This window comes from Anoplopoma fimbria, chromosome 19, assembly GCF_027596085.1.
Source record: "Anoplopoma fimbria isolate UVic2021 breed Golden Eagle Sablefish chromosome 19, Afim_UVic_2022, whole genome shotgun sequence".
Lineage (NCBI taxonomy): Eukaryota > Metazoa > Chordata > Actinopteri > Perciformes > Anoplopomatidae > Anoplopoma > Anoplopoma fimbria.
The window spans coordinates 1,219,861-1,241,878 of NC_072467.1; the positions used below are offsets into that span (position 1 = coordinate 1,219,861).

Below are 22,018 nucleotides of genomic sequence, written 5' to 3' on the forward strand. Positions count from 1 at the left end.
CCCTCACATCCTCTGTCCTTACACCCTCACATCCTCTGTCCTTACACCCTCACATCCTCTGTCCTTACACCCTCACATCCTCTGTCCTTAGACCCTCACCTCCTCTGTCCTTACACCCTCACATCCTCTGTCCTTACACCCTCACATCCTCTGTCCTTACACCCTCACATCCTCTGTCCTTACACCCTCACATCCTCTGTCCTTAGACCCTCACATCCTCTGTCCTTACACCCTCACATCCTCTGTCCTTAGACCCTCACATCCTCTGTCCTTAGACCCTCACCTCCTCTGTCCTTACACCCTCACATCCTCTGTCCTTAGACCCTCACATCCTCTGTCCTTAGACCCTCACATCCTCTGTCCTTACACCCTCACATCCTCTGTCCTTACACCCTCACATCCTCTGTCCTTACACCCTCACATCCTCTGTCCTTACACCCTCACATCCTCTGTCCTTACACCCTCACATCCTCTGTCCTTAGACCCTCACATCCTCTGTCCTTACACCCTCACATCCTCTGTCCTTACACCCTCACATCCTCTGTCCTTACACCCTCACATCCTCTGTCCTTACACCCTCACATCCTCTGTCCTTACACCCTCACATCCTCTGTCCTTACACCCTCACATCCTCTGTCCTTACACCCTCACCTCCTCTGTCCTTACACCCTCACATCCTCTGTCCTTACACCCTCACCTCCTCTGTCCTTACACCCTCACATCCTCTGTCCTTACACCCTCACATCCTCTGTCCTTACACCCTCACATCCTCTGTCCTTACACCCTCACATCCTCTGTCCTTACACCCTCACATCCTCTGTCCTTACACCCTCACATCCTCTGTCCTTACACCCTCACATCCTCTGTCCTTACACCCTCACATCCTCTGTCCTTACACCCTCACCTCCTCTGTCCTTACACCCTCACATCCTCTGTCCTTACACCCTCACATCCTCTGTCCTTACACCCTCACATCCTCTGTCCTTACACCCTCACATCCTCTGTCCTTAGACCCTCACATCCTCTGTCCTTACACCCTCACATCCTCTGTCCTTACACCCTCACATCCTCTGTCCTTACACCCTCACATCCTCTGTCCTTACACCCTCACATCCTCTGTCCTTACACCCTCACATCCTCTGTCCTTACACCCTCACCTCCTCTGTCCTTAGACCCTCACATCCTCTGTCCTTACACCCTCACATCCTCTGTCCTTACACCCTCACATCCTCTGTCCTTAGACCCTCACATCCTCTGTCCTTAGACCCTCACATCCTCTGTCCTTACACCCTCACCTCCTCTGTCCTTACACCCTCACATCCTCTGTCCTTAGACCCTCACATCCTCTGTCCTTACACCCTCACATCCTCTGTCCTTAGACCCTCACCTCCTCTGTCCTTACACCCTCACATCCTCTGTCCTTACACCCTCACATCCTCTGTCCTTACACCCTCACCTCCTCTGTCCTTACACCCTCACATCCTCTGTCCTTACACCCTCACATCCTCTGTCCTTACACCCTCACCTCCTCTGTCCTTACACCCTCACCTCCTCTGTCCTTACACCCTCACCTCCTCTGTCCTTACACCCTCACATCCTCTGTCCTTACACCCTCACATCCTCTGTCCTTACACCCTCACATCCTCTGTCCTTACACCCTCACATCCTCTGTCCTTACACCCTCACATCCTCTGTCCTTACACCCTCACCTCCTCTGTCCTTACACCCTCACATCCTCTGTCCTTACACCCTCACCTCCTCTGTCCTTACACCCTCACATCCTCTGTCCTTACACCCTCACATCCTCTGTCCTTACACCCTCACATCCTCTGTCCTTACACCCTCACATCCTCTGTCCTTCCCTCACATCTGCACAGGAAAAACTCCCCTAAAAACCCCTTTAACAGGGAGAAAAAAGGAAGAAACCTCTGGGAGAACGACAGAGGAGGGATCCTTCTCCCAGGATGGACAGAATGCAATAGATGTCATGTGTACAGAATATTCAATGTATAGAACACTGTAAAATGCTGCACTGTAAATGGGTTTTCACTCTGTCCCACCTTTCTGCAAAAGGTTGGAGTGATAAATCACTCAAAGGCTAAAACTGGGTATATAAAGACTACATTAGAAACAGAATGCCTACCATAACAATGTATACCCCAAACATACTAGTTTAACCACAATGCTTATTGTCAGTTCCCTCTAAGCTTTACACAGAATGATATTATGGCAGAGTTTGTTTTCACATTCATCATCCATCTATTTTACTCTTTGAAGACATGAAAGAAGAAATAATTACAAATTATTTATTTCATGATGAGGATTATCACACATTAAAGATGAAAGTGTTACAATGTGGGAATGAAAAGTTAAAGTAAGTGTTTCAGCCTAAATTAAAAGTAAGAGGATAGAGTAACTCCCTGAGGTAACTCTATGACAGGAGGGTTTTAACTTTCCAAAAATGATTTTGAATCATGTCCTCTGCAAAAGGTTAGGTTGCATTTGGAGTCATTTAAATTGCTTCAGGTAATCTCATTGTTGATGCATAAACTCAATGGCACCATTTAAATTACAAAAATAAAAATCTACAATGTAACTGTCAGTCAATATGCTAATCTCTGCCAATTTGTGTATGCTGCTATTGTCATCTTTAAACCTGAACGCTACCTGTATGAGATGTGAGGTGTTTTAAACATAACAACCAACAATAGCAATATTAAACCATGCCACTGCATAGTATCTACATATTAAGCTAGTTGGTTTCGACCTTGCATAAAAACCTTTCACCTACTGTATAATAAAGCTAATAAAAAGGAGAAAGATGTCCTTCCCTTTTGTTAACTTTTGTTTCGATTGCAGCCGTCACCATTGAGGAAATGACGGTCCAAAGGTCTTGACCACCCACTCTAGTTTACAACCTTCACTCACTCTGGTAAAGACAGAACAAAGACAAGCAGCAAGATGAAGCACCTGTTGTTTTTGGGGATTGCATTTTCTGCATTCTACATCAGCCATTCAAATCCTCCAGGTACATCAAACTGTTTTTTTTCTTAATTTAAAACTCTACCAAAGAAAGGTTTATGGACATGGACAGGTGTACTTTTTCAGAATTGGCCAGGAAATGAGCACACAGACTCATCTTTAGTGAAGAATGATCAAGTGTTCGCGTTGTGTATTGCTGATTTTTTTTAAAGCATAACTGTTAATATATTGTGTTTTCTTCAACTTTTATATGATTATCAATGTTTTTTATTTAGATGTAATGTTTCTGAAACTGAATCAAGGAGAAAATAGTTTCGGTCCATTCAGAGCAACATGGCGGTTAAATAGGCGGAAGACATTATACAGTTTAAGATCGATGTTCAATCAGAAATCAATAGACTTGATGATAAAAAAAACATGTTTCAGTATATTGTGTAGATTGTTTACATTTTGTAGACTGCATCACTCAGCGAGATATAATTGTATTTTACCTTTTCACTGACTATGTCCATGTTGTAACTAGCAACTGAAGCCAAAAATGATTGTCTTTAGATGTGACCAAAAAAAGAACAGACGGTATTTACTGGACCTACTGTCCTGGAAGTGTTATTTACACACTGCTAATGGTTGTGCTAAGCTGACTGGACAATCCCTTCCTCTATAATTCTAAACTTTTAAACACTGAGATCATTTCTGTCTGAGCCTGAGCATGATGAGCTGAAACTATGTCAACCTGCAACTTCATCTCACCCCACAGCCGTGCAAATTATTGAGCACCCAGGAATAGCCAGTTAGTTACTAAGTTAGTTTCACTCAAAGAAATCAAGTGTATTTTGGGTAAAAAAATCTGATTTTACAAGAACCGTTTGAAACCACTTCCCTATAGTGAAATCTATGAAGGGCGGGAGGACTGAAAATGTACCATAAATGACACTCTTTATGGCTCTCATAAAACGAGGGAGTGGGTATCTGGTGATGAGATTAGTTAAACATTAGTTATGTGCTGATGATTCTCGGTGTAACACCTATCATACAGTATTTGTGAAATGGTCAACTCTACAGCCAATAATTCTTATAATAATAAAACTTATCTAACTAACAGTATTTTTTTTATCATCCAACAGAGTTCTGTGCATTGGGCTCTGATGAAGGTGAAGGTTCAAGCTTCACCTTTGCTTTGTTTTATGACCACGTCAAAGATCAGTGCAATCCTTTCATATACAAAGGCCAAGGAGGAAACGCCAACCGTTTTCAGAATGAAAGAGAGTGCATAAGAAACTGTTCCGTCAATGCAGATAAAATCTACCCCATGGATGGTAAGATGGTTTTCAACACTATTAGTGAAAGAGTATTAATGTAACTCATCTTGGTTCACTGCTTTGCTCTGTTTTAAATAAGCAAAATGTTAAATGCAACTATAAAGGGCCCCTAAATGTTGATCAACCCTGTCTAGAAAAAACATCTGTCCTTCTTCCCGATTGTAAGGACTTTGGAACATGAAACTGGCTAATGAGGTGGAGTTTTATGGCCTAAAGGACGATGAGAGGGAGGCTTTCTTGAGATATGCCTCACCCATATTATCATTATAACTAAGTGGAAGCATGTTCATTATAAGACGGCAAAATGAACATGATATCAATGCCAATGCTGTTTTGCGAGTCAATTTAATACACCCATAAATTGTTGAGTCTTACTTTTCCCACCTTATTACTTTATTTCTTCAGAGAAAAAGACACAGAGTGTTAGGAATACGCCACCAAGTGGTGGAAGAGTAGGACAACTAATGACAGATGAAAATGTGAATAAATACGCCTGAAGCTTTAATATACTGCTTGATAAAGTTTGTATCATCTAATTCTCTAATGAACAGCAACCCCAATAATGACTACTTCGAATGCGGATGATGTTTTCTCTTCACAGTGTCCCAAGCTTGCCACTTTAAAAAGGCCATGGGTGAATGCAGTGCTAAGTTATTGAGATACTACTACGATTCTGTTCATCACAAATGCAAAAAATTCCTCTGGTCTGGATGCATCGGAAACGGAAACAGGTTTACTGACCAAGGGATCTGCAACACCACCTGTTCTGGTATCCATGGTGAGCACTGATCTGTCTCCATCTGCTGTTAAGTATACATGTTGAACCATCATTATGTGCACTTGGTCCTCTGTCTTTAAATATAAAATCCACGGCAAGGAACTTAGGAGTTCTATTTGATTCCGACTTCACTTTCAGACCCCACATCACAAAAGTAGTCCTGTCCTGTTTCCTCCAAATCAGAACCATCTCCAAAATACAACCTACCCTCACTCCCCCAGACCTGGAAAAAAACATACATGCATTTGTCTTTTCAAGACTGGACTACTGTAACTCCCTCCTCTCTGGCATCAACCACAAGTCACTCTCTGGCCTCAAACTGGTTCAGAACTCCGCAGCGAGGCTTCTTACTGGTTGTAACAGACAACATCACATCACCCCAATCCTGGCTTCTCTTCACTGGCTCCCTGTTCATTTTAGAATTGATTTTAAGATTTTGCTGATCACTTTTAAAGCACGTCTGGGTCTGGCCCCGACATGCATAGGAGAAGTGTTGACCCCGTATGAGCCAGCTCGCAGCCTTAGATCCTCAGGTGGGGCCCTTCTGGCTGCTCCAAAGTCTAGACTGAAAACCAAAGGCGACCATAGGACAGTATTTTATCTTATATTCGTTTACTATATTTGACCTATTTTCACTTGATTTTATTTATTTTGTTCGTTTATTAGATTGTCACTTGTTATTTCATTTTGTTTCTTTGTTTAGTTTTATCCTAACGATTGTTCTTAATGTTTCTTCTATTGTATAATAATAATTAAGCCTTTATTAGTCCCACAATGGGGAAATTACAATTCTCTGCATTTAACCCATCCCGGAGGAGCAGTGGGAACCACCAACCTTGTGGTTACGGGACGAGCGCTCTACCTCGTGTGCCACAGCCGCCACAGATTATTAGATATTGCACTGTTTTGCTGGCTTGTCTGTCGAAGCACTTTGTAAACCTTGTTTTTAAAAGGTATATATATAAATAAAGTTATTATTATTATTATTATTATTATATGTCAATGCATGTTTAAAAACTAATGGGTCAGGAATTACACTATAAAAAATACGATACACGATTATGTTTTTCATCATGTTGATGTTATTTGTTTGGGTTCTAAGATGTTGGTGACGAAGAGGAGGAAGCGGAGCCAGACACTCCTATTGGTCAGTAGACACACAATGTTTTGTTGGGTTTCTTTAAGTCAAAACTGTTTTTTACACACTTTACATCAAGCTCTAACTAGTTGGAACTATCTGCATAAAATATTGTTATATAGTTTTAGTGTTTAATCTATTCACATGAATCTTACTCATCTGTCCTCTTTAACAGCCATCATCTGTGGAGTTCTGCTTGCTGCCATTATTGCCAGCATCTTCATAACTGTGATTGTCTTGACCATTCAGTCAAAGTAAGACCTTTTTCTTTGTCTTTAGTTTTACATAAATAACTGAACCTCAAAACGATAACATTACTTACACTTAATGACCACTGTCCTGTATTTGTATTCATATTTATTGTTCTTCTTTAGGAAAAAGAACCCCAAAAAGAAGGCACAGGGGAAAAGTGAAGAGCCCCAGTCTGCCTCACCTCTTCAGGAAAGGGGGATGGAAATGGCATAAATCATGTCACCTTGATGGCAACATTTATCCGTTTGGTTATGTATTATAACTCTACAAGTCTTGATACCAAACATAACTGATAACAACATTTAAGTTCAATTTAGATTTTTTTACTGACATTTAATGCCATTACAATTTTGTTCTATTTCATGCTTTGTTTCACCTACAACGTGTGCAAAGTGATGTTTCTTATTTTGTGTTATTTCCTGGGAACTATAAACTGTACTTTAATTTAGCAATTTCAATAAATCTGATTAGTCAAACCACAGCTGCAACAATTAGTCAATTAATTGATCAGTTAATTCAACTGAAACCATTTTAATAATGTATTAATCATTGAGATCATTTTTCCAGGAAGAATGTCAACAGTTTCCTTTGTTCCAGCTTTTCAGTTGTGAGGTTTTTCTGATTTGCCTTATGTGATTGTAGATAGAATTTATTTGGGTTGGCCGGACAAAACGATTTAGGACATTTCTTACAAATCTTCTAGACCAAATGATTAATTGAGAAGCAGTGGGCACATCAGTTATTAATTAAATTCATTGTTAACTGCTGCCCTGAACAAATACACCCATCATTTAAGTTTTGAGAAATATTTCCATTAGAAGTAAGTCTGTTTCATTGTTTAAGACGAACACTTAAGAATAAACAGGAGCAGAACTTCATCATTCCTAGTTCAGGTGCTCGTCTTCAAAATTACATAAGATGCTTTCTAACAATGGGGTCTTGTAAGCATTTTCAATGTTTCCAAAATATAACTGCATCATCACCTGGCTCAAAGATTTGCTGAAAACTATTTGAAGTCTTCTGAAGGCACGTGCCAATTGTAAACCCAACACATATAATTAGAGGTGTTTTTGTGAAGTGCATGCCCACTGCACACTTTGTTATTATACTTTCCTGCTCAGCATTTGTGAATCTTTTGTTTTAGGCTGTAAACATCTCAACATAATAATGTCAAAAACAACCTGTCACTTTTTCCTTAAATGTGTGGCTGTTATATCAAATGTTCATGCGCATGCCTTGTATTTGGAATATAAAAGCACATTTGCATAAGAATCACTGAAATGTCTTCTTTTATGATTGAAGTGTTTTGGAGTTCTTTTGGAGTTCATTTTTTCACTGCAGGTGGTGGAGGTTTTCATAGGACATCATCATTATCATCACTGTTTTAATGATTAAAATAATTTACAATCACTCTGTAAAACGTTCACTTTTCCTTAAATAAAACACTGACTTTTTTAACCTTGACGTTGTTCACTTTCAAAACAATAATTTCTCACCACTAAGCCTGTCTTGACTTGGTACTTGAGTGCAATCACTAGTGACTTACTTGTGACTTTCAAAACAATAATTTCTCACCACTTGGATAAGTAGCCCCAGTATTTAATATAGCCAATTTATATTAAATCAATAGGTTTGGCCTATATATAACCTATACGTGTAAGGGTTGCATCTTTACATGTCAACGCAATCATTTTAGTCATTATCTCAGTCAGTACTACCCTGAGCCTTCCTCGTAGCACTTATTGCACTCGTATTAGTTGTTGCACTTATTGAATTTGTATTTGTTTATTGCACTTATTGTATTGTATTAGTTTGTTTTCGTATTAGTGCACTTATTTAGTATTAGTTTTTGCACTTATCTCTGGTTTTGCACTTATTGCATTCGTATTAGTTTGTTCTCTTAGTCTGTTGCACTTATTAATTATTGACTGTAATGTAATGTAATGTATTAGTTTGTTGCGTATTAGTCTGTTGCAATTATTGTTTCGTAGTAAGTTTGCCTCTGCACTATACTTTTGCTCTGGTTTATGCTTTAAGATGCTGGTTTAAGAAAGGAGATGCACTTATGACTTCTGGTGACTAGTAGTTCTCTTGAATACCTATGTTGAATACACTTCCTGTAAGTCTCTTTGGATAAAAGCGTCTGCTACATGACTGTAATGTAATGTAATGTAATGTAATGTAATTATCTGTGAGAATTTCTTTTAGTTTTTTTGTCATAAAATCGTAAAATGCTTTCAAATGAGTCTGACTCACCTATCAAAATGCTTATTGTGTATATCTGTAGCTCTGTAGCAAATATAAATATAATAAATATAATTTACTGGTAATGCAATGAACGAACTGTTAACATGTGAGTCTTGAGAAGTAACTTTACATTTATTTTTTGTGCACCCTTGTTTTCAAACTCCTAAAGTGTTCCAGAAAGCGTGATTTAAACAATTAAAAATGTCATAATTATGAACTGTAGTCAACTTTAAACTATTTTACCGTTTTAACATGTGGTCGGAAGCGAGGCCACTGCGCATGCGCGACACTTCTAAAACACATTTTAAGTCACAAAACGGCTTTAAGATAAGATAATCCTTTATTTACTTTATTAGGTTACACATTAGCGCTTCCAAACCCCCAGTAGGTGTAAATCCAATAGAAAAAAACGACCCAAATAGGAGGTACATCCGGGATCTTTAAGCAGCCTAGGGGGATTTAAGCGAACACGGAAGTACTTGCACTAACTCTCGGAAGCTTTTTCATCTTTGATGTTAGAACGTTCGCAGAAACTACGTCACTTCCTCAAGTATTTCCATTTGTTTGTGGCAAACGCCAGCAGTTACCAAGTCCCTTTTACACCAAAGCTACGACTCTAACTCACAATATGTCGGGGTGGAAACGGAACCTCTACGATATGTAAACTATTTATTCAAATTATGCAAGAAACAGTGTAGGTTTAAAACGAGTTACAGAAGTAGTTGTCCAAGCTAACGTGAGCTAGCTAGTGTAGGTTAATTGGCTAGCTGTTGTTAGCTGCCTGGTTCCTGGTGCTACACCGTGGGTGGTGTAGTGGTGTAGTGATGGAGTGCCCTCATCTGAACCCAAACGTGAGCTGCCCGGTCGATACGTCACGGTTCCCTCATGGGTCACCGGTCTCCTGGTGCTGCACAGGTAAGAGTGTGTGTGTGTGTGTGTGTGTGTGTGTGTGTGTGTGTGTGTGTGTGTGTGACTTCCAAGTGGTGTGAAACACACTTAAGTGTCACATCTAAAAATTAATGAAAAAGTGTGTCATCCTTTGTATATATGTAATCTGTAATTCATATATATATGTGTGTGTGTGTGTGTGTGACTCTTTGTGATATATATCAAGTCACTCACAAAGGATATATGTGTGTGTGTGTGTGTGTGTGTGTGTGTGTGTGTGTGTGTGTCTTCCTTTGTGAGTGACTTGAGTATATCCAGAGTACACACATATATATATATATATATATATATATATATATGTATATGTATATACTATATATATATATATATATATATGTATATATATATGTGTGTGTGTGTGCAGTACTCTGGATATAAACTCAAGTCACTCACAAAGGAAGGGTCCTTTGAAAAAGAGAATCACAGTAATGCACTGTGTGATGAAACTAACCTCCTCTTGTGTCTCCAGTCTGTAGGTCTAATAAAAGCCCGTGGATTTGCCTTACCTGTCTGATGGTCCATTGTGGAAGGTAAGTTGTTTACAACTAAAGTTATAGTTGGAGCAACAAACATATTTCACCAGCAACTTGTGTGTGTCTGCTTTTGTATTTAAGTCACATCGCTAAGCTTGTTTTAATTCTTTAAAAATCTTTGTAAACTATACAGTACCAGTCAAAAGTTTGGACAGGAAGGTGGACATTGTTCAAAAACATGGTGCTGAAGTCTTTCAAATTTTTTTTCCAAAGATTTTTTTCTAAAACATTGTAGACTTAATAGTTTGAAGACATCCAAACTACCAGTCAAAAGTTTGGAACACCTTCATCATGGAATTATTTGGTAAATCTAAAACAAATGCTCAAGCAAACCACATAAATATGTTTTATATTTTAGATTCTTCAAATTAATCTACAATGTAGTTGAAAAAATTGAATGAGAAGGTGTGTCCAAACTTTTGACTGGTACTGTATTTCACCAGCAACTTGTGTGTCTCAGAACTCTGCTTTTGTGTTTAAGTCACATCGCTAAGCTTGTTTTAATTCTTTAAAAAATCTTTGGAAAAGAAAGGTCATTTGACAAGACTTCAGCACTGTTTTTGAACAATGTCCACCTTCTTACCATCTTTGTTTTAACAAGGAATTGTAATGTAGTCTGAGCTTGGCAAATGGGTTATAATCGGGGGTTTTCATACAGCAGACAGACTGTGTTTATCCAGATGGTAATAAAGATATTTAAGGATTCTTGAAATACTGTCAAAACACAAGCATGTGGAGTTAAGAAACTCTGGGGTTTTCAAAGATCATCAGGGATTTTATTTTTTATTTTAAAAACAGATGCTCTGATTATCGTTATGAGGAGCACCATAGTTATCCATCAAGATCAAATCTGCAATGTTTTTCCCAGCATATTCTTTGATAACATTTGTGAGCATATTTTAGGCCAATACTTCATATAAGATTATTTTACGCTGGTTCTATATGTTGTGTTTTAAAGTAATCTCTTTCTGCATAGATATGTCAATGGACATGCGAAGAAACACTTTGAAGAGAGTCAAGTCAGTGGCTTCAGTCAAAAGAAGGGCGAGAAACAGGAGAAGGAGAAATCCCATCATTCTGTCTGCATGGACTGCAGCAACTACAGCGTATTTTGGTGAGTGTCTTTCATGACCAACAAATCTATGTTTACATTCTGTTACTCACAGTGGGACCCTGAAAAAGTACAGTCTATAAACAGTCATGGGTGAAACACAATATTATATATTCATGAAACGGTGTTTCTTATACAAAGTTTTAATGGGTCCAAATCTCAATAAGTTCATTCTGTTTTCAAATATGTAGGTGTTTTGACTAATGTGGATTTTATAGTTACAGATGTGACGACTTTGTTGTTAATGACACCAAGCTTGGGCAGGTGCAGAAGGTGAGGGAACATCTGCAAAGTTTAGAAAAGTAAGTGCAAATCTAAATATTATTATTTCACTTGCCAAATTATCTAATAATAAGTAATTATAATGTAGCATTTGTTTTCATAGTTTGATTGTGTTTGAATGTTTAAAGGCAAGTTAAGATGTATCAACCAAAAACAAAATGCCAAATCAAAAGATACATGAAAAATATGTTTCACATTGTGCTCAATACAAGACCAGTGTCCTGATCAAATATTTTCCCTCCAACAGCTCAGTCCTGATGGGTGACAGACAGAGGAAAAGAAAACTTCAGGAAAACCCAGCTCCAGATAGCAAGTTGTTGAAAGACAATGTAAGTTGCTGAAAATATTAAGATTTTCTTTTGAATGTAGAAGTTGTAAGTTTGAGCTCCACGATGCTGTTTTAGCACAAATACTGTACTGTGGCTCAAACTTAGCTCATTTTCCCTTTTACAAGTCTCTATTCACACTTGGGGTCAGGGCTCCAATTAACTTAGGCATAACAGCCTTAATATAGCTCCACACTAGGTGACTATCAGGATATATTTAAATGTTAGATTAAAACCTGTTTTTAGTCAGGTTTCTTCCTACGCCTTTAAAAAAAATCTTTGTTTGAGTATACTGAATATTAACATCTTAATGCATTTCTCTTGTCTCTGACAGAATGGGGCAGCTTTAGGTGCTACAGGCCTGCGGAACTTGGGAAACACATGCTTCATGAATGCCATTCTGCAGTCCCTCAGGTAAGGTTCTGCTCCGAAAGTGAAATATGTTGGTGATTAACTGGGTTTGCAGCATGGTTCAGTAGCTATGCCCCTGTAGAACCAGGGCCCCATGACAAGTCATCCTTTATTAATGCAGTCTGGGGCACAGTCAGGGGAGTTACACAGGCTGCTTGGGAACAAGACACAGTCAAAGGACATATTTCCCAGCTAACACGCATTTTTCCTGGTGTGTTTTTACATAACTTTATATCAAGTACATTTTGTGATTCTGCTGACCATTAACCATAGCCTGCCATAGATTGTTTTACATTACATTACATTACAGTCATTTAGCAGACGCTTTTATCCAAAGCGACTTACAGGAAGTTTTAAATAAACATAATCAGTTTTACTTCTTTCCATGCAGCCATTAGTTACTGTAGTTTGTAAGTCATCATCTTACATAATCTTAGGCCCCATCCACACTAATACGTTTAAAAAAAAAAAAAATGGTGTTTTAAACAAATACAATCTCCGTACACACAAGCGTTAAGCTACCTTTTTAAAAATAGTCTCGCTCCATATTAACAAACCTGAAAACTCCTACCTCATTACTATTCACATGCACTAGGTATGTGTGTGGCGGTGTAAACAGGATAGCAGATTGTCTACTCTGTAGTTGGTTGCTTACAACAACCAAAATGTCTTGTTTGACACTTAAGATCTTTCTCTTTCTTTCCCACACACACTCAAACAGAGATACATTTAGTGGGGAAAAACAAGCACGGTTACAAGGCTCTCTCTCCCTCTCACACATCAAATTTTCTTTAGAAAAATGAACTGTTACAAATCATAATTTTATGTCGGTCATGAAATTTGGTCAACACATGTCTCACTTTCCTCTCGGTTTTGTTTACTTTTTTTGGTGACTGGTAAGACTTAATCAAGAAGTGGTATGTTTAGACCATTCATATAACTAATATGGGTGTTCCTGCTTGTTGCATGTTTTGTCATTTGTGCTTATTCCATGGTGTTAAGTATGTTATAACAAAAACATGTTTTTTTGACAGCAACATCAAGCAGTTCAGCTGTTATTTCAAGGAGTTGCCTGCAGTGGCTTTACGCAGTGGTAAGACGGCAGGAAGAAGGATGTACCACACCCGAAGCCATGGGGACACCAGTGTGTAAGGTCCTATTCTGTAGGAGGGAGGATTTATGGGCTGAATGCAATGATCTAACAACTATTTTCAGCAAGGATAAAATTGATAAAAGTGTGACTTGTGAGTAATCAAGGAAGATGACCTTCTTAGAAAAATACTTGATGGGGCTCCTAACAGCAGTAATTAATAATAGTATTATACAATGAATGTATGAAACAATCTACATTGTAATGCAATCTCTAACAAGTTTGGGTATGTGTTCTATTGGAAAGTCTTAGTGTCTTCTGTTAAACAAAAAAACAAACAAAAAAAAAACAGAGTATTGGACAGGCTTTATATGTTTATTGTCCCAGGTTGTGCAGCGGGGTAACGTTGTTGCTTTATGTTGAACAGGTCTCTCGTGGAGGAGTTCAGGAAAACCCTTTGTTCCTTGTGGCAAGGAAGCCAGACAGCCTTCAGTCCAGACTCCTTATTTTATGCAATATGGAAAATCATGCCAAGTTTCAGGTATGCCAACAGTTTCCAGAGAACTTGCCAGAATTAAGCTCCTCATGCTGAGCAATAAACGTAAAAAAAAACAACATATCACAGTCAAGATAGTATCAAAGATGCAATATGCATCAAGGACTGGAACAAATGTAATTTCAAGCTGTGTGTTTGTGTCCAGGGGCTATCAGCAGCAGGATGCACATGAGTTCATGCGTTACCTGCTGGACCACCTCCACAGGGAGCTCCAGTACAGTCGCAACGGGGCGTCTCTACCAGTCTCACCTCAGGATGGGCTCAGAATCTCCACTGCAGAGGGCAAATGCTGCATGTAAGCCCGTGCAACCTTAAAATTATTTTGTATATGTATATGGTGTTTTTCAGTTGATTTTAAAGTTAAGAAGCAGACATGTATCGTAGGCATGCTACCCTCCATGATATGTTTACCAAAATTTCTTTTTTTCTGTTGTTCCAATGGCCCATTTTTACTATGGCATTTTGGTATACTGTGTTTAATTTTTGCACATATTTTCTTTTTCAAAGCAGTATAGTTTTAGGTTTGTAGTCTCTCCCTTAAGAATTTATGACTAAATGATCAAATAATAGCATTTACTAGTTTGTAACGTTGACTCGTCCACATTTAGAATATGATGGTTGCATATTATTTTGCTTATACGTTGACCGAACACAAGAATGACTGTGCATTTATTGATAATAACAGCTGTATGTTTGCATTTTGATTCTTTACAGAAATGGGACTGCCAGTGTTGTCACATCCAATTTTGGCGGCATACTTCAGAATGAAGTCAACTGCCTGATATGTGGAACAGAATCTCGGAAGTTTGATCCATTTCTCGGTAAAGGCCCAGACTAACTGAAAGCATCTGACGCAGATGTTCTGAAGTCCACCTTTTCTTAATTAATGACCGAAAATGCGTCAAAAGCATTACTTGCCATTCGTACCTTGTTTCGATTATGGCGTCAAATCAAGAGCAAGTAACCAAAACAGTCCTGCAGCTGCATTACGTGTCTGGAGCAAGCTAAAAATAATAAAATTCAATGGATTTCTTTCCCCCTGACGACGATATTTTATCAAGTTAATTAATTATTAATAATACTCTCGCTTTAAAATGACAAACATTGCCAGGGCTAGGTCACATCAGCTGTTAATACTTAACCTAAATTCGTTTTTTTAATTGATGACAGACCAAAATAAAAATTTCTGGGGTTTGTGTGCTCTCTGCAGGACGGTGTCTGTTCTCAACCAAATATTGTTTATGAGGTAAGAGAAGCGTCACTCTGTAACACCACTGTACAACTGTAAGTGGACTGAGTGTTTCTCTCGTCCCAACAACTCCCAACAGAGGGATTCGTTTTCCGTCAAGAGGATCTTGTGACATCAATTTCACATTATCTAGTTAAACTTTGATCTAAATAGTTTTAAACCAGGACCTTCACTATTTAGATCAACTTAAATTGATTAAGCGGTATCTGTACTATATGAAAATATTGCCTTAATATCAACCGTTACCTAAAATAGTGATGGTTCTGTGGTGTTTGCGTTTCAAATGTAATGCCTGCTGTCCTCCACAGGACCGTCAAATGAGGCGTTTCAACTTTTGCTTTCAGTGCGTTTGGGCCTTGAGGCGATTCTTCTGTGAATAGTCACATACAGCATGTTGAAAGGCGCAGTATTTACTGGCAACACAATTACTTAGGGGTTAATAATTAAAGCATTATGATGTATGTGAGAACTGATGTCCATTCTTTTTCACTCAGATCTGTCTTTAGACATTCCCAGCCAGTTCAGACAGAAGAGAAGTAAGGACCAGGAGCCAGGGCCGACCTGCACATTGCGTGGTAAGTTTCCCACTATCGGAGGTAATGACTCATTAGCCAGTTTTTTGTGTAGTATTGGTAAATTTGTACTAATGAGATTAATGACAACATTTCTTTTTTTTTTATGTTTTAGACTGCTTGCGTAGCTTCACTGACCTGGAAGAACTTGATGAAACGGAGCTCTACTATTGCCATAAGTGTAAAAAGCGACAGAAATCCACTAAGAAGTTCTGGGTCCAGAAGCTGCCAAAAGTAAAGACTAAAATTCTCAACTCTTTCATTATTTTTTACAATTGATTAATTTGTTATTTTACGAAAGTAAAGTATTCAGGGAAATATTGTTTTACGGTATAATTGGAGGTTTTATTTCCTATATTATTAGGTTTTGTGTCTGCACCTAAAAAGGTTCCACTGGACGGCTTTTTTAAGAAACAAGGTGGATACCTATGTGGAGTTTCCACTGAAAGGCCTGGACATGAGGCGCTACTTACTTGAGGTGAGTCCTAAAATTATGAACAAGGAATGAAAATGAATATGTTGCAGTTTAGTCATGAAACATGACACAAGTCATTGGCCACATTAGTGGCACAGTAAGAACTGATACAGGTCAGAGACTGTGCTCTCTTAGTTCAGGCCTCTGTGAAAATGAGCAGCAGTTTTGAATTAAACTAAATCAAGTTGTGCCAAATTAAAACCTTTGTAATGAAGGTCAGACCCCAGAAAGATATCAAGTGAAATGCTAGACAGCTGACTTGGAAATTAATTTGAAATATGACTGTGAACTAAAATGGCTGCATTGCAAGTTGGGCACAAACAGAGCAGCCGCATGACGCACAAGAATTTGAAATATAGAATGTATTTTTAAATACAAAAAACGAATTGTTCCTCTGCCAAATTGGTGGTTAACTCAAACTGAATTTTTCCCTTAGTCATATTATGATGGCTTTACATCCACCAGAGGTTCACCACATCTGGAAAACGATGGGAAATGTGTTCAAAATGCATTATGCATACGCTAATGGTCAGCAAAGCTGCTTAAATTCATGGATAACTAATATCTTTGGGTTTTGGACTGTTGGTCGGACAATACAAGACATGACTTGGGCTTTGGAAGGGGGGTATATGTCAGGGTTTTCTAACATTTTATAGAAAAAGCTATTATTAGAGTAAGTAATGCCGGATCATCAATCTTTTTTGTAAGATTATTGTGTAGCGCACATAATGCCTACACTGCACACATGTAGATATACTGTACATTGCTGTCTTATAGTTTAATTTTAATTTTTATTTATTTTATTTGATAATATCTTTTATTTATTATCTTAATATGTTTCCCCTGTACTTGAGCTGCTGCAACACCGAATTTCCCCCATGGGGATCAATAAAGGAATATCTATCTGTAATGTAATCTGCTTTTGCCATTCTGTGTCAGAGTAGGTAAGTGTCTACTGATGCCTCCAGGGGGCGCTGTTCAACAGTGATTCTGTTATCTGACAAACTCGTAATAGGGTACCAGTGTAAACTGGAATTTCTTTTGTTGTTATTATTCTTTAAGTTGTGTAATTTTGAGTTGATGGCATCTCTCATTCAATTTACAAATCACCTGTGAACTCGGCTATCAAAATTGGCCAAAAATGACGTTTGAATGTTAGTTCTTAAAAAACACAGGTTCAAACTATTCAAGTATGTAGTTTTGTGCATTCTGTCCATGGCACCATGCCCTAACTCATGCTAACTGCCCGCAAGTGACGCTGCACTGACGAGGGTACCATTTTGAGCTTCTGTTATCCTCAATTGTATGTAATTACCAGTATCGCAATATAAAAAAGGGTGCTTTCGGTTTAAAAAGCACAGATATATATATATATATAGATAGATAGATAGATAGATAGGTGTGTGTGTGTGTGTGTGTATACATATATATATATATATATATATACACACACACACACACACACACACACACACACACACACACGTTTAATTTAAGACTCACAGTAGGTCCTTGGCATGATGTTTTTGGTACTGTGGTTAAGCAAAGTAAAAGAATAACTTATTTTGTCTTTTTTATGTTTGCAGCCAGAGAATTCATTACCAGAAAGCTGCCTGTATGACCTTGTCGCTGTCGTAGTGCATCACGGATCTGGGTGAGTTGATGGAGTTTCCCTGTTTGAACACAGAAATGGAAAAGTTAAAAATTCATATTTGTTCAATCTTCATCTGTTTAATTACATTTAGCAGATTTTAATTAGCTCAAATAGATATTGCATATATCTAGGGCTTCCCACAAGGATATGAAGTAACCAGGCAGTGGGAAAAGTAGCCAGATACTTTTTTGAAAGTACCTGCTCTTTTCCAAACAGTTTCCAATGAAGGCACCGCCAATGGCTTTGTGTTACAAACCATCTATTAGGGCAGGTTACACATTTGGTGGCCTCTGGCACATTCCAAAGCCACTAATCCATCTTATACACTGATCTTAATTATTGCATATTTTATTGAGATGACCTTGCCGATTTTATACGCTTAGCGAATTAGGGAGGCCCCCGTAAACCCACACACCTCATCTTAACCATTTCACCTGAGCCCTCTCCCAAGCATTAGAGAAATACCTGACCCCAAATTAGCCATTTAACTTGTAACTTTGAATTCATGGAGAAAACGTTTTTCTCGCATGCCTCAATGGTGAAGAAAGAATCAAAGAATGTCAAAACTTTAATTTACAACTGTCACACAACTCCTGCAATAAAATCCAAGTCATTTATCCAGTCGTATGCTCACTACTTCTCATACACTGGTATCGAAACATCTGCCGATCAGCTCTGCTTACTACAGTTGGCTGACAGACACCCAGTTGCTATACAAACAATTCAGATGCAATTTTGTAGAAAAGCCTTGTGGACAGCTGTATTTTAAATTTGCATGTATTCACTAAATGCTGAAAGGCATTAAGCTGAGAGTCCTTGAAAATGCTTTAAGTTAGTCATAGCGCTGTCCATCAAAGTGCTGCTGTTTTATCTCTTGCCTCTAAGTGGCGATGTTGCACTTCTGAGCTAAATGTGTCCAACAACTATCTTATATTCGTTTACTATTTTATGTTTATCTATTTCACTTGATTTTATTTATTTTGTTAGTTTATTTGATTGTCACTTGTTATTTCATTTTATTTCTTAGTTTAGTTTTATCCTAACGATTGTTTTTAATGTTTCATCTATTGCACTGTTTTGCTGCCTTGTCTGTCGAAGCACTTTGTAAACCTTGTTTTTAAAAGGGGCTATATAAATAAAGTTATTATTATTATTATTATTTACTATAGCTTACTTAAGCCACAAAATAAATACATTCCTATCAGAAGCCAGACAGCAGAAGGTGATTTATGTGTCTGTGTTCTCAGGGTTGGATCAGGGCATTATACAGCATATGGGAGCCACGAGAGCAAATGGTACCACTTCAACGACAGCACAGTGACTCTGACCAATGAGGACGTAGTGAGGAAGGCCAAGGCCTACATCCTCTTCTACGTGGAGCGGACTGAACAGGTGGCCTCAGACAAGACGGCCACAAACAAGCCTGCTGTGGACTCAGCAGCCACGGACAGCGGTCCTTCAGAAGCAGTTGCTCAGAACAAGGCTGCAGCAGACACGGTTGCCACAGACATGGTTTTGATAGATGAATCACACATGAATACCCAGGATGTGGCAGCCCCAGATAATGCTGCATTGGAAAATGTGGGTGAAGACATGGCTCAACTGCATGAAGCTGACACGGCTTCAATGGATGCTGCAACAGATAGTGATACCTCAGACAAGGTGGCAACAGAGGAAGCCAGTGAAGCTATATAAGCTGTTGCACAATGATTCTGTAAGACCGCCTCAGACCAGCTACTCACTCCATTTTGGCTTCACCTCAATCACATTTCTCACCGTGCTTGAGTTTAAATAGTAATTTTCATGTTTAATGTTTGTGCAACTATTTAGTTTTTTTTTTTTTTTTTTTTTTTTTTTACGACCTGCATGGCAACATCTGGTATACTTTGCTGCTTGAGATATGTTTAGTATGACTATTTGCATTTATTTTCTTGATGTTTTATTCCTCAGTTGAGGTAGACTTCTCTGTATGTAATAGATTCCAAATGTGATTGTTTAAAAAGATGAAGTAAAGCTGTAGCCTTGGAAAACCTCAGTTGGTCCAATATTTAGCCTAGACTGATGAAATTGATTATGTCAAGACACTGTCAATGTAATAATATTTGGAGTTTCTATTGTTTTTAAAAAAATAATTTTGTAATATCAACTTCTTGAGAACTTTATCGTTCTGTTTTCCAGTTATTATGAGATGTTTTAGGATAAAGAATGCAATGCATTTATAGACTGACAAATACTCATTAGGACTCCAGAAAGTTCTTTTAACTTCTTGACCAATGTGAAAGAAATGATCATTCTCAAATTGTTTTGTTTGTCTTATGTTTATCTGAAAAAGGCTTGGCCCTGATGAAATTATTTTATAAAACATGTTTGAGACAAAGTCCTAATGACAAAATACAATGGAGAATCTTTTTGAAATGAAAACTTGAAGTTCACCTTTTTCTGAAGACCACTCCGTCTGTAGCGACCCTGCAAATCTTTTACCACATATGTAGACGTGAAGACTTTCTTCCATTACTCTTTTAAGCAGTTAAATATTTACGTTTAAGTGCCAGAAGCTCTTTAATTACAAAAGTCAGAATAATAGACCTAGAATCATGCCGCCACACTGTCTCATAATGAGAGTCTCCCTCATAGTCCTTAAGGAGTGTATCCACAGGATTTAGAATTTATGAACCACAGCTGAAAGATGTTGAAACTTTTATACAATTAATAGTTTTCACAGATTTTAGTTTGCAGCATTAAGAACAAGATCAATTCAACTGCAGGACAGTTGATGTTGAGCTGAAACAACAGGAAGATCCACAGAAATGTAATTTGCAAATATGATAATCTAATGTGCATTGAAGTCATTTTTAAAGAAAAAATGCCAAACAAATGGCCTGGGATGGCTCTTAAGACTGAATGAAAAAACACATGATTTGAGGACTTTATGCTACGCTCTAGGAAATTGCGTTTGATATTTAAAATTGAATTTAAAATAAATGTTAAATAGACCAAACATTTCATTGATCAGTCTGGGAAATAATTGGCAGATTAATTTATTATCAAAATAATAATTGGTCGCAGCTCTAAATTAAAGACCAACAAAAGTTGATCAAAATATGTTTTTCTGCCTATTATTCTTTCAGCACACACTGTAGCTGATTATGTATCTTTTTTCTATTCAGTTTTTTTCCAAAGTGCACAATTTGATGTACAGGAGCTGTCCTTTCACATGTCAGGTTGGACACATGTAGACCAGAGCATACATGGTGTTTACCTTATTGTACGCTCTCTAATAGAAAACAGCTTTTAATAAGTATGACCTTCAAGGAAAGAGAGCACATTTATAGCAAGCCTTTTTTTTTTTATGTTGTTTTCCTCTTCCCTCTAGCAAACATCTCCACACACACACACACACACACACACACACACACACACACTCTCACACACACACACACAGACTCACATAAGAGCTCCCCTCGGGACACGTGCCAGCCAGTCAGCCTCCTCGCTCAGGCAGGAACAAGCACTCCTGTATGATGATGAACAGCTGCTCTTCCTCGCCCGCTCACAGGTGGCTGTGGGCTCGGTACTCTGTCCCCATTAATGACACACAAGTGCCCCCACCCCTCTCCTTTTCCTCTTGGAGGCTAGATCACAGCTGCTAATAATATGCTCCCATTGCATTGTGTTTGTCAGATCAGAGGTCTGGTAAAGAACACCATGACACGGTGAGTCAGAGTACAGACTGTAATCCGCCTTCCCAACAGTGGCATTTCCCAATGTCCTACATTTTTTTAGAGATTGGTATAAACAAGTGGACCATTACATAACTGGTAATGTGGTGTGGGGTCATGACATAGACTTAATGGTATTTTGCCTTTTTGCCATCTCAGTACGTCCTCTGTACTTCAATTGAGCAATTTCAAACACACAGTGAGTCATAGTTCACTGTGTTCCTTCACATGAAGGCTTTGTTTAGGTCATGACATGATTAGGCTCTGTAATTACCTTCTATATGAATCAACAGTGGTTAAAGCTTTACTGTTAGGCCTTCATTTAATTCAAGTTCAACAGGTTCTACTGAATAAACTGTACTACCTTTGGAAAACG

General features: G+C 38.3%; 2 protein-coding genes across 2 annotated transcripts; both read left to right on the plus strand.

Annotated features, from left to right (window-relative positions):
* Window positions 1–2,932: 2,932 nt before the first annotated feature.
* On the plus strand, window positions 2,933–7,730 carry si:dkeyp-73b11.8 (BPTI/Kunitz domain-containing protein). Its single transcript, XM_054620678.1, has 6 exons — window positions 2,933–3,028; window positions 4,107–4,298; window positions 4,903–5,079; window positions 6,182–6,226; window positions 6,393–6,471; window positions 6,592–7,730. Exons 1-6 carry the CDS (start codon window positions 2,962–2,964, stop codon window positions 6,680–6,682), a joined length of 651 nt encoding a protein of 216 aa, XP_054476653.1. The 5' UTR covers window positions 2,933–2,961; the 3' UTR covers window positions 6,683–7,730.
* A 1,462-nt stretch (window positions 7,731–9,192) lies between these two features.
* On the plus strand, window positions 9,193–20,351 carry usp3 (ubiquitin specific peptidase 3). Its single transcript, XM_054620503.1, has 15 exons — window positions 9,193–9,631; window positions 10,134–10,194; window positions 11,174–11,311; window positions 11,527–11,610; window positions 11,838–11,919; window positions 12,251–12,330; window positions 13,362–13,475; window positions 13,845–13,958; window positions 14,119–14,268; window positions 14,688–14,794; window positions 15,717–15,797; window positions 15,910–16,028; window positions 16,159–16,272; window positions 17,856–17,923; window positions 19,171–20,351. Exons 1-15 carry the CDS (start codon window positions 9,541–9,543, stop codon window positions 19,616–19,618), a joined length of 1,851 nt encoding a protein of 616 aa, XP_054476478.1. The 5' UTR covers window positions 9,193–9,540; the 3' UTR covers window positions 19,619–20,351.
* The last annotated feature ends 1,667 nt before the right edge of the window (window positions 20,352–22,018 follow it).